The 17662-nt window shown below is 41.1% G+C and overlaps 2 protein-coding genes and 1 pseudogene across 3 annotated transcripts; all 3 read left to right on the top strand.

Moving 5' to 3' along the window:
• Window positions 1-75: 75 nt before the first annotated feature.
• LOC112264787 (proteasome subunit beta type-9) lies at window positions 76-3605 on the top strand. 2 transcript variants are annotated; one of them, XM_024441631.2, is made up of 7 exons: window positions 76-225; window positions 380-519; window positions 752-819; window positions 944-1075; window positions 1342-1471; window positions 2872-3013; window positions 3155-3605. In XM_024441631.2, exons 2-7 carry the CDS (start codon window positions 466-468, stop codon window positions 3280-3282), a joined length of 654 nt encoding a protein of 217 aa, XP_024297399.1. In that variant the 5' UTR covers window positions 76-225; window positions 380-465; the 3' UTR covers window positions 3283-3605. The 2 variants fall into 2 exon arrangements, with proteins under 2 accessions (XP_024297399.1, XP_024297400.1); XM_024441632.2 differs by having other exon boundaries at window positions 188-519.
• Window positions 3606-4394: 789 nt separating this feature from the next.
• LOC112264786 (antigen peptide transporter 2-like) lies at window positions 4395-8902 on the top strand. The gene is made up of 11 exons (XM_024441630.2): window positions 4395-5067; window positions 5154-5268; window positions 5441-5571; window positions 5854-6059; window positions 6267-6464; window positions 6616-6744; window positions 7039-7227; window positions 7343-7516; window positions 7762-7921; window positions 8029-8165; window positions 8327-8902. Exons 1-11 carry the CDS (start codon window positions 4542-4544, stop codon window positions 8531-8533), a joined length of 2172 nt encoding a protein of 723 aa, XP_024297398.1. The 5' UTR covers window positions 4395-4541; the 3' UTR covers window positions 8534-8902.
• Window positions 8903-15135: 6233 nt separating this feature from the next.
• On the top strand, window positions 15136-16518 carry LOC112266020 (annotated as a pseudogene).
• The last annotated feature ends 1144 nt before the right edge of the window (window positions 16519-17662 follow it).

Raw genomic sequence — 17662 nt, 5'->3', positions numbered from 1 at the left:
AATACCTTTACCTTTAAACGGACAGTCTACACTTTAACCTCATAGTCATAGTACCATTTCAATTCCAAAGTGTTGGAGTACAGAGCCAAAACAACAACAAAATATTGTCTCTGACCCCATGCTTTTGGAGCTCTGTATGTTTCTTGGGAAATAATTTCAGCCTCTCACTGACAATCTAACTTTCATTTTCATTTTCTTCTGGAAAATGGTGGACCAGACAGAAAGGTATGACGGCTGCTTTCTCAAATATCTATAATAGTTGATTCTAAATACAAAATTGTAGTTTAATAGCAATCGCTCGCGTATGTCCTAAATGAGGCGTCGTTTGGTTTTAAATTGCATGTTTTCTTTCTCTTTCCATTTCGCGTTGAGTCAATAGGCTTCTCAAACACCGTGCGCACTGAACAGGTATCAACGCGACCCGCCACTTATTATCTATCGGGCGCAAAAATCAAGCGCTTTAAGATGTTAGAAGAATCATCAGAGCCAGGGTGGCTGTCTGAAGAAGTAAAAACTGGGGTGAGTATGTATTTTGATGACATGTATGGAGGTTGAATTGATATTAGCCTATAATGTTGGGGTGTTCATTCTGTTTTTGTCTATTTATTTGTAGGATTGTATAAATATAATCTATTGCCTTTTCCAAATGGTCAGTCTCAAAGTGAACTTAGCTGTGTTGAGTCATTCAAATTAGTCATTTAATTATGCCCTCAAGACCGCTTAATCAAAATTGTGTCTGTTTTCCTATCAGACCACCATCATTGCTATTGAGTTTGATGGAGGGGTGGTGCTGGGCTCTGACTCTCGAGTGTCTGCTGGGTAAATTGCTGTACCAAGTTTTTGAAAGCCAATCATTTACTATGAACATTCAAAAAGTGATGGTCCTCCCTAAACCCTCTGTTTTTCCTCCATCCATCCTCCCTCTTCTCTCCATCCCTCACAGGGAGACTGTGGTGAACCGGGTGATGAACAAGCTCTCTCTCCTCCATGACAAGATCTACTGCGCCCTGTCAGGCTCGGCTGCGGACGCCCAGACCATCGCTGAGATGGTTAACTACCAACTGGATGTGCACAGGTATTACCCGTGTTACCTGCTGCATGGCTATTTATTGTGGTCGACAATAGCTCTAGTGCTATGTATAACACATTTGGTTGAGTTAATAAATGTATGGAAAAGGTTAATAGGCCTTCACTGTGCATTTTCTCATGTTCTCCTTTTATTTTTATTGAACCTTTATTTAATTAACTAGGCAATAGGGGATTGCCTTTATACAGTAGATGCAGTTAAAGAATTCTGCTATTAAGCTGTGGCTTATGTGACTTGTGACCTCTTGAACTCAGCATTGAGGTTGGAGAGGATCCTCAAGTTCGTTCAGCTGCCACTCTGGTGAAAAACATCTCATACAAGTACAAAGAAGAGCTGTCAGCACATCTCATTGTTGCCGGGTGGGACAAGAGAGGAGGGGGACAGGTCAGTCGCTACATAGAAATGCCACATCTATAAACACTAGTCCCATCTGTATTAATTTCTTTATTGTGCACCTTTCAGAACATTGTCTTTCACCTTGAACATTTAAACTGATGCCTGAAGCTCAGAAGAGGTCATTTTAAATTGAATTGAACAATTTTGTAATAGTTTTGAGTGCATGCTTAAATGAACTTTTAGTACAATTAGTAGGGGAGAGCTGGGACAAAAGTAAAACGGGGTGAAAGTAACACACCCATTTGCTCAGATGAGACAGGAGCTAGAATCAGATAGTGAAATCAGCACGTTCCTAATGCAGAGGACGAGCAACCTGCAAAAAAACTGCCCAGTCCAACCAAATTATTAACAAAAAGTAGTTTTGAGTAATGTAAGTACCCGGACGTGTTTTTCGGTTATAGAGTTGTGTTGAATTTAAGGTTCCAAACAGAAACAGTTTTATTAACCCATTTAGTGACTAAATGAGAGCACAGGTTTCAAGTAAAATGCTAGCTAGTCTTGGTTGTTAGCCAGGGAGACGTTACAAGAGAGATGGGTGGGACGAATGGAACACAATGTTACCTGATGACCTGGATTAAAATAACTTTAAGCACAGGCCATTGTCTCTTCTAGTTCATAATGCTTTTATAATGTTATCAAGATATCAACAAGTGACAATGTTTAAAAATGTGATCTGACATCATTAGTATTATGCCTTAATCAATTGACTTGATGGGTCAGCTTCTCAAAAAGCTTTTATCGACCGGCTAGTGGTTAAAAATATTTATCTTTATGATGCTGGGGATCAATTACCTTGTGTTAAGCCATGGAAATGTGATAAGCATGATGAGTTTTCTGTTTGTGAAGAGAATAAAAACAGTTTATTCTGTCAAGACTCGAGGATTGCAGTAAACCTGATTGGTAGGGCCACAATTTTTTTTAAACTGCTGGAGAACTTGTAGCATTAATTATTATTCAAATCGACACGAAAATGTATTTATGGCTGATAGTACATTTGTTGAAAGTAACGAGCTACAAATCAGAAACATGGAGATGAGACAGCTATTGTACACTTCTCGCCAGGTGTTACTTCCTTTTCAGCAGGTACAAAAGTAACGTTGCGGTAGTTCTGTTGCCGGCCTATTTCATGTCAATTCATTTACCCTAGAAATTAAATTATAGTTGCTAATGGTAGAGGACATATATAAATTGAATTGTCATGAAATATGATCTCTCTAGCTCTATCAATCCGAGTAATTAGGAAAAGTCCTAAAAGTGTTACTTTTGTTCTGGTTCTCCCCTACATAATCAAACTCACAGTTGTTCACTAGTCTGCATAATATTTGACTTACTTCAGAGTTTGCTAGGTTGCTGTGCTCAAGCATCCCCCTCTCATTGATCCGTCCCAGGTGTACGTGACCCTGAATGGCTTGTTGTCCAGACAACCCTTTGCGGTAGGCGGCTCCGGAAGCGCTTATGTCTATGGGTTTGTTGATGCAGAGTACCGGAAGGCCATGAGCAAAGAGGACTGTCAACAGTTTGTTGTCAACAGTGAGTGACATTGCACTTTTAAAATACTTATATGTGTTGATATATGACCTAAACAGCATGTCTTTGGAAGCTATTAAGATGTTGTATAATTTTTTATAATATATTCTCCCTCTCTCTCTTTCTTCACCTCTCCTCTCTCAGCACTTTCGTTGGCCATGAGTCGAGATGGTTCGAGTGGAGGTGTGGCCTACCTTGTCACTATCGATGAAAAGGGTGCAGAGGAGAAATGCATCCTGGGCAACGAGTTGCCCACTTTTTATGATCAGTAAAAACTGTGTTGTGAAAACTGAAACACTCAAGTTGTCATAGTTATTGAACAGTGAGTGGATATTTGGCCGACTTATGAACAAACAGTATTAAATCTACACAGGAAATAGAATGTTTGGATAAGGTTATAAATCATGCTGGCACAATGTTCAATATTCTCATCCCCATATCACTACACATACTACTTTTGTATTATTCATAATAGTTAAGCCCTCTGTTGAAGACACTGATTTTATTTTGGGTACCCGGGGACCTCATGCTGGACTGTGTCTTTGGGTGATTCACAAGTCAATAAACCATCTCTTAAATAAACTTTCTTTAGCTATTTCTCTGTATGTTTATTTTTTTCAACACCAAAACTATTCAAGAAGTATTCTGCCACCATCAAAAGTGTTGTTAATTTTTGTTATTATGATTATGTTTCCCGGGATATAAACCATGCACTTGTGGGGCCATGGGAATTTTCGTAGCAAATTGTATTAATTTTAGGTGATGAGTCATCAGTTACCAAGTGGATATGAAGCCAGCAGGTTTCATTTAAAAAAAAACTAATTGTTGACTTGTGTTCATTAAAGCTAGCCTATGACAGACCTACATTAGCCTACTTAGGTTCTCCTAGTGAGTGGTTAAGGTCAAATAGTAGACAATATATCAGCTATATCAATGGGGTTTATGAGGTCACAGACATGGTCACGTATATTTGTGGGCTGTGGGAACTGTTACCTCACATGAACTCCAAAAGGCGCCAAAGCGGGGAGCGCAAACGAGACCAGTGCATATACACACGCATACACACAAGGGGTTCTTCCGTTGTCCCCATAGGAGACCCCTTTTTAGTTCCAGGTAGAACTATTTTGGGTTCCATGTAGAACCATCTGTGGAAAGGGATATACCTGGAACCAAAAAGGGTTCTCCTATGGGGAGAGCCCTTTTAGGTTATAGATAGCACATTTTTCCCCCCGAAGAATGTAGGATAAACATGTCACCATTAACCACTAGGTTAAGTATACTAGCAGTATTGTTTGTTATTTATTATGTCACAGAATACAAGCTAAATGGAAAGGTGCACAGTATTGTGTAGAAAATTTCCCTCTGATTATGGCATATGGGAAATTGAAACTGAAACTAAAACGCTGCCTCTGAAAATATCTGAAAACAGTCCATTCAGTGGACAGGATCTTCATGAATTCGGGGACTTGCCATCTCTCACCTTTTAATTAATAGGTAGGTTATAGATTAAAAAACATTTAGATTACAAAAAATGATGCTTAGAACGTGCGTGTTCGCTATGGCCGTAGGTCTATGCATTGACATAACCACATTGGCTTTTGGCGCATCTATTTCCCAAACTGGAACAATAACTTTTGATGCTTTCGGGAATGTGGTGCGTCTATGGGTTGTAGCGGGGATTCGGTTAGTTTTACTACTCGGTTTATCGCTACTCACACTAGGATCGATAAAACCCGTATTCAAGCGCTGGTTAGCGGTGCACTGTTTCCTTGCCCCGGTCTATGAGACTGGGCGACTTATGCTGTATGGAGGTTCACCGGAGCGCGTTTATGGATCTTTGGGTCTGGGGAGTCCAAGTTTGTGGCTATTGTGTACCGTGGCAGCAGCTGCAGCAGCCTTATTTTGGGAGACAACCTTCCCTGACAGCAATGGAGAAAGCAACGGGAAACAGAAGACGCAGAAGGCACGAGTGCTGTTCATGAGAGTCCTCATCTTCTACAGACCTGACATCCTCCTTTTGGTTGGGGCATTTATATTCCTGTCACTGGCTGTCCTCTGTAAGTATTTCATTGCTGTTTTGAAAAAAGTAGTATTATATGATGATGATGAAGTTGATGATGATAGTGGTGGTGCGTGTTTTCAGGTGAGATGTTCATCCCATTCTACACTGGAAAAGTGATTGACATCTTGGGTACCCAGTACAAGTGGAATAACTTTCTCACAGCTATCATCCTCATGGGGCTTTACTCTTTGGGAAGGTAAGTTGATACAGCAGTATATACAGTCTCCGGTCAATATCGCACATTCCACGTTGTACGTTGTATTGTTTCAAAATGTTGGTGATTGAAGACACCGACTTCTCTGCTGCAATGTGAACATCAAATTGATTATTCCAACACACCAATAGCTAAATATGTCTGTTTGTTGCAGCTCTTTCAGTGCTGGCTGTCGTGGTGGCCTCTTCATGTGTGCCATCAACAGCTTCACCTGCAGAATGAAAGTGAAGCTGTTTGGGGCCCTGGTGAAGCAGGAGATTGGCTTCTTTGAGACAATCAAGACAGGTAGAGACATGTTAATGATTCCAAACATCTTATGGTGGCGATCCGAAAGTATGAACAGCGTGCAATCTGTTGTCTCACTGGATCAAGTGGAAACCTTGTTTGTTTATGATATTTCCACTGTAGCTAAAATGCACATTCTATGGAACTTTCTTTGTCCTTCAATAGACTGTCCTCTGGTGCGTGGCAGAATATCTCTTGAACCCACCGCCAGTTTGTTCTTCTATGCTCCTTGGTTATTCGACGACGTTAAAACAATTTACTTTCACCTCTGAACTGTCGTAGGTGACATCACGTCCCGGCTGTCCACAGACACCACCCTGATGGGCCGGGCGGTGGCCCTAAATGTCAACGTCCTACTGAGGACCCTCATTAAGACCGTGGGTATGCTGTCGCTCATGATGAGCCTGTCCTGGAAGCTCACTCTGCTCATGCTGATGGAGACGCCCATCACCGGCCTGTTGCAAAGCGTCCATGACAACTATTACCAGGTATAGTACAGTCGTTTGTGTCCAGAACAGAAGGTCCGGGAAATGATCTATTGGTGCCTGCAGACCCTGAAATTATTAGCTGAAATCGTTATAATTTTGTATTTTTGTTGTGAAAATACAGTACATTAGATGTTGACTGCTAAATGTACTGGGTAACCTTATAAAATAGAGTCCAGTAAATGTTATTGAGGATTGATTGTTCCTCAGAGGCTCTCTAAGGAGGTGCAGGACTCTATAGCCAGGGCGAACGAGGCAGCGGGGGAAACAGTTGGCGGAATCCGGACCGTACGAAGCTTCAAAACTGAGCAGCATGAGGCTGGTCGCTATAACGACAGGTTGATGGACACCCACAATCGCAAGACCAGGCGGGACACCGTCATGGCAGTCTACCTGCTCCTGAGAAGAGTGAGTATGCAGGGATCACTCCCTGCTCAGAATATGCTCAGAATACTTCAATTGTTTTTATTTGATTAGGAATAAGGAAAACTGCCTGTCACCATCTTTTATGATCTTCTGTGCACATTCTCATCACATTCTGTGTGTTTGTGTGTTACAGCTAACAGCAGTGGTAATGCAGGTGGCTATGCTGTACTATGGCAGACTGTTTATCCAGCGAGGTCAGATGAGCACTGGGAACCTGGTCTCTTTCATCCTCTACCAGTCTGACCTGGCAGACAATATCAGGGTACGCTAATGCTACTTTACCTTTGTGTCTCAGCCCCATCCTTCACAGTGAGACAAATGTCTTATCAACAACCGTTAACGTTCCATCAACCATTAAGAGTGTAATACATTTTACAAGTTTAATCGCAATGTATTCATTAAGAAAGTACATCATGTAAAAGTTGCTATAGAGACGAGAAAGATCATACAACATAAATACGTAGTAACTGTTGAAAATGTTGATTCCAAACACTAACGTTTTTTTGAGTTACGATGACACAATTCTGTACAATAAATCTGCCCTCTGCCCTCTCAGACTTTGATTTACATTTTTGGCGACATGCTGAATTCAGTGGGGGCAGCTGGTAAGGTGTTTGAGTACCTGGACAGAGAGCCCCAGGTCAGCACCAAGGGGACACTCCAACCAGAGACCTTGACTGGACACGTCCAGTTCCACAACCTCTCCTTCTCCTACCCTACCCGCCAGGAACGCAAAGTACTGCAGGTAAAGCTTGCCTAAGAGGAAGTTGGAACAAGAGTCAGTTTCGTCATCACCACATTTTTGCATTTCCTTGTGCCATTGCTGAGGTAGTGTGTCATTGGCTCTCTGCTTGTGTTAGGGCTTCTCTCTGGAGCTGAGGCCGGGTCAGCTGACTGCTCTGGTGGGGCCATCAGGAGGGGGGAAGAGCACCTGTGTCAGTCTGCTGGAGAGGTTCTACCAGCCTCAGCAGGGAGAGATCCTATTGGACGGACTGCCACTGCAGAGTTACCAGCACCACTACCTACACAGGAAGGTAAAGTCGACAGCTACCAGAACCACTTCCAACACACCTGCACAGCAAAGTAATACAGCTACTCTTACACAGATATTGGCATTTTTACATGTCTAGAGAGCACAGGAAGATAACTGTAGCATGCCGCATTGTCTACCAACATCATTCCCTATTAGAAATCTTTGCAGAAGAAGAAACATTGCATTAAATTTGATGGGATGATTGGTGATAAAGTTTTTCCCTGCTTGGGTTTTTCCATCTACCAGATAGCCATGGTAGGCCAGGAGCCTGTTCTGTTCTCTGGGTCCGTCAAGGACAACATTGCCTACGGCCTGGCAGACTGCTCTCTGGAGAGGGTACAGGAAGCGGCTCGCAGAGCCAACGCCCACAGCTTCATCAGCCAACTGGAGAAGGGTTACGACACAGGTACACTGGCCCATGATCAATGACAAATAGAAATATTCTATATATCACCGCTGGATGACCACAAGGAGAGACTCGATAAATGTATTGTCTGTCTGTCCATCTATTAGATGTAGGAGAGCGGGGTGGTCAGCTGTCCGGCGGTGAGAAGCAGCGTATCGCCATCGCCAGAGCTCTGATCAGAGAGCCACAGGTCCTCATCCTGGACGAGGTCACCAGCGCACTGGACACGGAGAGCGAACACATGGTACGGCATCCCTCCTCACATGAACCATATAGCTTTAGCCTTCCATCATTCATACTCTCAATATGGTAAGTGCTAGTAGTTTCACATACGTACTACCTATGACATTCTCTGTAGGGTTATCGCTAGTTAGCGGTTTCACATATCTGTTTTCGCTGTCTCAGGTCCAGGAGGCCCTGGCTAGCTGCCCCTCCCAGACCCTGCTGGTGATTGCTCACAGGCTGAAGACCATTGAGAGGGCAGATCAGATAATTCTGATTGACCAGGGGACTGTACAGGAGCAGGGCACTCACCAGGAGTTGATGGACAGGAAGGGGAGCTACTACAAACTAAAAGAGAGACTCTTCACCGAAGACGACGTGCCACATTGACAAAACAATGCTACTGTTTGAACTGTAAATAGTGATGTCATTTTCTCACTCTCTCTGACCAATACTCACTTCCTCCCAATATACTGTAAACCACATGTACAGTACATCAAATTTATGTAAATATTGAATATAGTTAGATTTAGGGGGGTTTCGTAAGAGATGGACACTTCTGTTGGTGCCATTTTGTTATCTTGTATGAGTGGTTTTGATTTGATTTTATTGTATTGTATTCTTCCTATTCTATTTCTTAATGTTTGAATAATGCATTTTGATTTAATGTTTATGATGTTCTGGAGCAAAAGTCTATTACGTTGCCTACCCAAGAGCATAAATCATCTATTAAACATTTAAATCTTTTGCTAAACCACATCATTTGATCTGACGCTTGTTTTACATTTCCTGTACACATCCATACCCATCGTTGTGAATGCTGTTGTCTTTAGTGTTTTATCGGTGCGACAGACTTGTCTGCAGCCATTTTTGTGGTGAAGTGTAGCCAAAAGCAATGTTTGCCGGTATTTTTTATTGTGCATGAGCTTTTGTCTTACTTTTTAGTGTTGTCTGGTCCATTTGAATGTGTACATGAGCACATTTGATTGGGGTACGGAATAATTGTTATTTTATCACACAGAGCACTAAGTCTTGGAAAGTCCCTGGAGAACCGTCCCTTGTTCTTTGCCAATGTTTTTGGCAGTCTGCCTGTCTGCACTACGGCTAAAGCCACAACAACATGTCAGTGCTCCAACACCCCCTACCGGAGAACAATAACACATAGACACAGACCTCAGGAGAGATACTGGCACCCATTTTAACGACCAGATCTGAGTAGTGCACATCACCATGAAATGGCGGCAGTCGAGTGTCATACTAATAGTGAGAGTTTCTTTTGGAGAATCCTTAACACTCATCAGGAAAAAAAAACACTGCTCCAATGTGTCTTGCAGGTGTTTTGAAGTGTTCACTTGGTCAGTGTCTTGTGAGTTTTCTGCTCACCTTTACTGTTTGTGCATCTGCAGCACTGGTGTAGACATGCATCATCTTGTCATCCAAATCATCAACTTAATCAAAGTGGTGATAAGAAGTGCCTGAGTTTGTTTATTTTGGGGCTGTTTGAGCTCAGGACATTTGTGAGATAAGTGTCATGTGGCAACATTCATCAACTCAATTATTTTCTCAGTAGAAGTTTGCATTGTCAGTTCGACATATACAGTATATTTTCCTGTCCCTTTAGGTTGGTGACATATCAACAACAATCCACCTAACCACTGCCAACGGACACCAATAAGAAGGGGTGGAGGGAGAAAATACCAGCGGCCATCTCATCTCAAGACCTTCTGGCATCACAAAATGGCCGACAATAACTTGATCTGTCTGGGTGAAGCGGCAATTGTGCAACCACTCCATGCCAAATCAGTTGGCTTGCAATCCCGCCACGTTGCAAGTACTTTCTGCCTTTGCTTTCACTTTCATTTCAGTATACTTCACCAAGCAAAACAAGCCAACGCCAAATCCTGTGTCTTGTGACTCCTATTTAGTCTTTGATACTCAATGCTGTTAAACAAGGACGCTGGCTGCCGTATTCTATTTTACTAAAATATGTGCCACTCCATTTAGTATATGTTACTTTACGTTAGGTAACATTACATTGACTTACAGTGGGGCAAAAAAGTATTTAGTCAGCCCCCAATTGTGCAAGTTCTCGCACTTAAAATGATAAGAGAGGCCTGTCATTTTCATCATAGGTACATTTCAACTATGACAGACAAAATCAGAAAGAAAATCCAGAAAATCACATTGTAGGATTTTTTATGAATTTATTTGCAAATTATGGTGGAAAATACGTATTTGGTCAATTACAACATTTTATCTCAATACTTTGTTATATACCCATTGTTGGCAATGACAGAGGTCAAACGTTTTCTGTAAGTCTTCACAAGTTTTTCACACACTGTTGCTGGTATTTTGGCCCATTCCTCCATGCAGATCTCCTCTAGAGCAGTGCTGTTTTGGGGCTGTTTCTGGGCAACACGGACTTTCAACTCCCTCCAAAGATTTTCTATGGGGTTGAGATCTGGAGACTGGCTAGGCCACTCCAGGACCTTGAAATGCTTCTTACGAAGCCACTCCTTCGTTGCCCGGGCGGTGTGTTTGGTATCATTGTCATGCTGAAAGACCCAGCCACGTTTCATCTTCAATGCCCCTGCTGATGGTAGGCTTTGTTACTTTGGTCCCAGCTCTCTGCAGGTCATTCACTAGGTCCCCCTGTGTGGTTCTGGGATTTTTGCTCACCGTTCTTGTGATCATTTTGACCCCACGGGGTGAGATCTTGCGTGGAGCCCCAGATCGAGGGAGATTATCAGTGGTCTTGTATGTCTTCCATTTCCTAATAATTGCTCCCACAGATAATTTCTTCAAGCCAAACTGCTTACCTATTGCAGATTCAGTCTTCCCAGCCTGGTGCAGGTCTACAATTTTGTTTCTGGTGTCCTTTGACAGCTCTTTGGTCTTGGCCATAGTGGAGTTTGGAGTGTGACTGTTTGAGTTTGTGGACAGGTGTATTTTATACTGATAACAAGTTCAAACAGGTGCCATTAATACAGGTAACAAGTGGAGGACAGAGGAGCCTCTTAAAGAAGAAGTTACAGGTCTGTGAGAGCCAGAAGTCTTGCTTGTTTGTAGGTGACCAAATATTTATTTTCCACCATAATTTGCAAATAAATTCATAAAAAATCCTACAATGTGATTTTCTGGCTTTTTTTTTCTCGTTTTGTCTGTCATAGTTGAAGTGTACCTATGATGAAAATTACAGGCCACTCTCATCTTTTTAAGTGGGAGAACTTGCACAATTCGTGGCTGACTAAATACTTTTTTGCCCCACTGTACCAATGCAATAGCGGTCGTACAATATAAAACTAATTGTAGGACGTATAGTATCGTATGTCTGGCTTGATTTTGACCCGTTTAGTATGATATATTACGTTCAACAGCTTTAGTCTGATATTATATTTTCAACTTGCATCAATATGCTACGTTCTGTTAGGATTTAAGGTTAGGGTTAGGAGTTATGCTAAAGGGTTAGGAGAGAGTTGGCTAAAATGCTAAGTAGTTGCAAAGTAGCTAAAAATTAGTAAGTAGTTGCAAAAGTTGACCGTGATGAGATTTTAATAAGCAACCTTTGGGTTGGTCGACATTTGCATAACACCACCCTCCTTTAGGTTTTTTTCCTTAAGTAACCACCCTCCTTTAGTTTTTGCCTTAGATAATCTACTGTCTGAAGAATTGCAAAATTTGCCTAGAACTAACGCTGCAGATAGCAATACTGGGTGATTTGAAAAGCCATAGTCATTGGTGAGATTTTGGGGCTGCTTCTTTGCGATTTTGGGGCTGCTTCTAGGCAATTTTGGGGCTGTTTCTTGGCAATGTCTCACATGGAATAGCCTTCATTTCTCAGAACAAGAATAGACTGACGAGTTTCAGAAGAAAGTCTTTGTTTCTGGCCATATTGAGCCTGTAATCGAACCCACTAATGCTGATGCTCCAGATACTCAACTAGTCTAAAGACGGCCAGTTTTATTGCTTCTTTAATCAGCAAAACAGTTTTCAGCTATGCTAACATAATTGCAAAAGGGTGTTCTAATGATCAATTAGCCTTTTAAAATGATAAACTTGGATAAGCTAACACAACGTGCCATTGGAACACACGAGTGATGGTTGCTGATAATGGGCCTCTGTACGCCTATGTACTGTAGATATTCCATTAAAAATCATCTGTTTCCAGCTACAATAATCATTTACAACATTAACAATGTCTACACTGTATTTCTGATCAATTTGATGTTATTTTAATGGACATAAAATGTGCTTTTCTTTCAAAAACAAGGACATTTCTAAGTGACCCCAAACTTTTGAACGGTAGTGTATATTATTTTACACTAATACAATTGCTAAGAGAAATATATTTTGTTTAACAACTAATATTTTTTTCTTCTTAAAAAGATAGGGGTCAAAATTATTGCCACCTCTGTTTTCAATATCTTTCAATGCCTCACCTCGCAAGGATAACGGCCCTGAGCCTTTTTCAAAAATGTTTTATGAAAATGGAGAACACATTGGGAGGGATCTTTGACCATACCTCTGTACAGAATCTTTCCAGATCCTTGACCACCTTCGTCTGAGTTTATGAACTGCCCTCTTTAATTCAAACCACAGGTTTTCAATGGGGTTGAAGACCTGAGACTGAGACGGCCATTTTGTTCATGTTGATTTTGTTGTCAATTAAACATTTAAAGGTCCAGGCTATCTGCCCCTTCCAGACCCTGCTGGTGATCGCTCACAAGCTGAAGACCATTGAGAGGGCAGATCAGATTATTCTGATTGACCGGGGGACTGTCCAGGAGCAGGGCACTCACCAGGAGTTGATGGACAGGAAGGGGAGCTACTACAAACTAAGAGAGAGACTGTTCACCGAAGACGATGCGCCACATTGACCAGAGCAATGCTACTGTTTGAACTGTAAATAGTGATGTCATTATCTCACTCTCACTCTGACCAATACTCACAACCTCCTAATATACTGTAAATCCCATACACATCATGACAGTGACATGTATAAAGCCAAATTGATGTAAATATTGAATGCAGTTAGAGATCGGCAAGCAGCCAAGTGGTTAGAGAGTTGAGCCACTTAGGGAAAGGTCAAAAGACTTACTGTAAGTCACTCTGAATAAGAGTGTCTGCTAAATGTAAGATACTTTCACATCAGTGATGGAAACCTTATTTTTTTGGTATGAGTTGTTTTGATTTTAAGGTATTGTATTGTACTGTATTCTTCCCTTCATTTTGAGTGGCCCACGCTCTCTATTGTTCTTCTGTGACCCCCAGTTGACTGTAAAACCATTTATGGAGCAAAGGTCTATCATGTTACCTATCCAAGAGATAGGAACTAGTGTAGTGAACCTGCCATGGTGTAACCACTCCCTGCCGAATCTGATGCTTTTTATTGGCTATTGAGAGGCTTTGAAGTCACTCCCCAGTAAGAGCAGTCCCCCGGCAAATGGAATTCTGCAGTATTTCAATGAAATGTTTCAAGGACAAAATGACTTAAGTGCTGTATTTAAGTATGTTTGTTGTTGTAGTGGGAAAGTAACATTAAGTAATCCCTGAAAATGATACTTTAAGGAAGCTGACTTTAAGCTTCTGGGGCTCGTAGAGTGTTTGTGAGAGTCTCGTCTTTCCATTGAGGGGTCATAATAGTTTGTTGTAGCTGCAGCAGCCACATTTGCCAAAGTCTATTTCAGTAACCAAGATAACTGAAAAGGGTTTCCAATGTATGATATTACCGTGATATCATATGATATAGTGGACCCCCTCCCAAGGGGCGCCCCAGGACAGAGTTTGGGAAACCCTGCTCCACAGGAATGAATGAAATTCTATAATATTTCAATTAAATGTTTCAAGGACAAAATAACATGTATTTAAGTATTTTTGTTGCGGTAGGGACAGTAACATTCGTAATTCCTAAAAATGATACTTTTTATATATTTTTTATTTTGTAATTTTTTATGTTTAGCTCATATAATATCATTTAAAAGTATGCATGAAGGCGTCTGTAATAGAATGCATGTGGCAAAAATAAATGTAAACGCTAATACATTCATTTCTATAGCTTCCAAAATAGTTTTTTTTTACGATAGTGGGAGAATGCCAAGATCAGAATGCCCTATCAGTCATCTAGTGTATATATGAAATATTGGTTTGCACCCCACAGGCGTATAATATCTCAGCACACTGCCCCCACCACATGATTTCAAATAATTTAAACTCAGATCTGGAATTAGGTCACGAGAAGTGGAGGGAACGGGCACAATAACAAAATTGAGGACAATCACAAGGGATAGTCAACTGCTGTGTTGGCTACTCTACTGCTGTGTTGGCTACATGCAAGAATGGTTTGGCTTCAGAAGTTTCCGTAGTTGGCTGTTTCCTTACTTACTGGCTCATAAGAACCTGATCCTTCCTAGTTTGCCTAGTAACTGATTATGTATTGGCAGTCAAATCATAGTTGGGAGCTCCCAAAATTACTGCAAGGAGTTAAGAGCATTAAGGTATAAAATCAAGGTTACTGATATCCTTGGGATGTCCCTACCATAAACTCTAATCCTAACCTTAACCCCTACCCGTACCCTAAACCTTAACCAGGACCCTTACCTAACCCCACCTTAACTCTTACCTTACCCCTTTTAAAATTCAACTTCAATGGGGTGACTTCAGAGTCGTAACATCTCAAGAATCCCACTTAGACATTTTCCAGAAAATAATGGTTATAAGGCACTAATAGATGGCCTTTGCTGCTATCTAGTCAGTGGATGAAATTGGAGTTAGGCAAACAACCACAATATTGGCAACTTTTTGTGACACAAATTCTAAAATAATCATAGAAACCCCATTTTATTTAATAGAGAACACATTGTATTTAATAGAGAACACATTGTATTTAATTGAGAACACATTGTATTTAATAGAGAACACATTGTATTTCATAGAAAACACATTTCACATTTTGAAATGGTGACGACGTCGAGGGCTTTGTGGTCTGTGGGGAAATGACAGGAAGCCACAGGTGAAGAGAGGAAAGCGAGGCAGTACCGATGTGGCTATTATCTTAGGTCACACACATTCCTCATGGCAGCTTTCAAAATAACTCATTGTTGACTTGAAGACTCACAGGGTGAGCTACACTCTTATTTAGATTGATGGGGCAGCGGTAGAGACTGTAGATAGTTTCAAATCCCTGTATATTCAGATCTCTGTGTAGGCCTATAGTTACTCTATGCATACCAAGGGACGAATGAGCTGAATATCCAACTCCTCCTGTAAATGTGTTTATCTTGATGCCATATTAGACGATGTATATATCTTTCCCCATCCTATATTTTTCAATTCTCCCCCAACCCCCATTTAATTTAAGGATCTACAAGCTGAGGAACTAAGAGAGGATCTCAGTATCTGCTGCCTCTACGCTCCTTGCCAACATGGTGGTCAACTACAGAGGGATGGGTCTCATGGGCACAATGATATGTGGCTGTGACAAGTAGGCAAGTTAAAGTTAGGCCCTTCAGGTTGCTTGGTTTGTGTGTCTCACTGTTAGAATAGATTGTCTAGTCTAGTCTTTTATTAACAAGTGATCAATGATATGGTCAATCATTTGATAATGTCAATATTCAGTAATATCAAACACTCATTAGTTGAAATTGTATGCTACTAATAGACATTCATGATGATTATTACTGATATTATGATTGCAGGGTCCTGGGCTGTATTACGTTGATGACAATGGTCTGAGACTGGGGAAACATGCTCACCACTGGGTCTGGTAACTATGGTGTGATGGAGAGTGGCTCCCAATATGACTTGTCTGTTCCAGAAGCCTATGATTTGGCACAGAGGGCCATCTTTCATGCTACACACAGAGATGCTTACTCTGAGGGAACAGTCAACAGTAAGTCTGAGCTTATTACCTGGTTTATAATGTGTGTGTGTGTGTGTGTGTGTGTGTGTGTGTGTGTGTGTGTGTGTGTGTGTGTGTGTGTGTGTGTGTGTGTGTGTGTGTGTGTGTGTGTGTGTGTGTGTGTGTGTGTGTGTGTGTGTGTGTGTGTGTGTGTGTGTGTGTGTGTGTGTGCGAGTGTGCGAGTGTGCGTGCGTGCGTGGGTGTGTGCTTGACTCTGTCTTTGTTATTTGCACTGTATCACATGAGAGAGACTGGTTGGATCAAAGTTTCTCAAGAGGATATTGGTGACCTGTACCACCACTTTTACAATGAGAAGAAGCTAATCTGACCCATTAAAACTATATTCACGGTCACATTAATACATCACACACATAGTCAAATAAGTATGTAAAATAATAAGTATCATGGAGCCGTGACCTTCTCTCGGGCAACATTAAATGGCAGTCACTGTCTTCAATAAAATACTTTTTTTAGAGAACTGTCATAGTATTTTTTTTAAACAATGTGGTTATGAGTATAAGACAATTATTTTATTTCAAATATTGAAAAAAATAAAATCTTTAAAATTGTCTTTCAAATATAAGTTCACATTTAGAATGTATTTTCTCCTGCCACAGAACTTTCTAATGTGTTTTACAATAAACTCTCGTTAGATCTCACAGATATTTGGAGAAAAAAAACAGGGCTGACATGACATTTTTGCTCCCCAAGAGGTCTAATAACCTTTTCATACCACTGAGCTAATCCAAACCAAGCTGAGCCGAGCTGAACTGTGCTGGCCTAGTTACGCATCTGGTTACGCATCCACCATTGATGCTGGAACCATTCTGAAAAGGACCATGTGAAAAGAAAATATCTGAATAGTTCCCGATCTAGTTCTGATCGTTCTGATTGCGACGTCACATCAGAATCAGAACGATTTGGAACTATTCCACGTTGGGTGAATTTTCTTTTCAGAGAAAATGTACGTGTAGTGATGTCCTGCTATTTTTGTCATTGTATTGTCATTTTAAATTTTACAATAAAAATAAATAAACACAAAATAAATATATACTATTTCATGCTGGGAAGATTTTTCCATGACAGAGGCAACCAGAGTCAAGTATTTAGAGAGTTGGGTTAGCTTTAAAAAATATATATATATTGTTCTTATTCTAAACATTCAGTGACATATCCTTATTTAAATATTTCAACAAGGCTGGCATAGAATGGTGTAATGTCATGTAAATGCATCATAATGTAGAAACTTCAACCATAGACACATACCATTCTATATCTATGGGCCCTAGTCTCTAAATACATGGCTCTGGAGGCAACCAAATCTCATTTACGGCACGCAAGAGTTAGAGGCGGGTCCGGTCCACATTATATTATGGTACGGGATTAATGTTTCTTATTTTACTACACAGAAAGTCCCTGGAGGCCCGTCCCTTGTTCTTTGTCTATGTTTTTGGCAGTCTGCCTGGCTGCACCACTGCTAAAGCCACAAGACATCAGTACTTCACCTCCCCCTACCGGGGAACATTAACCTGTCGATATAGACCTTAGGTGATACTGGCAACCATTTTATGGCCAGATCTGCGACTGGTACACATCACCACGAAATGGCCGCGGTCGAGTCG

The sequence above is a fragment of the Oncorhynchus tshawytscha genome, linkage group LG13 (assembly GCF_018296145.1).
Source record: "Oncorhynchus tshawytscha isolate Ot180627B linkage group LG13, Otsh_v2.0, whole genome shotgun sequence".
NCBI lineage: Eukaryota > Metazoa > Chordata > Actinopteri > Salmoniformes > Salmonidae > Oncorhynchus > Oncorhynchus tshawytscha.
Note: the sequence above shows the minus strand (reverse complement) of the source record. Positions and strands in the feature narration are given on the sequence as shown.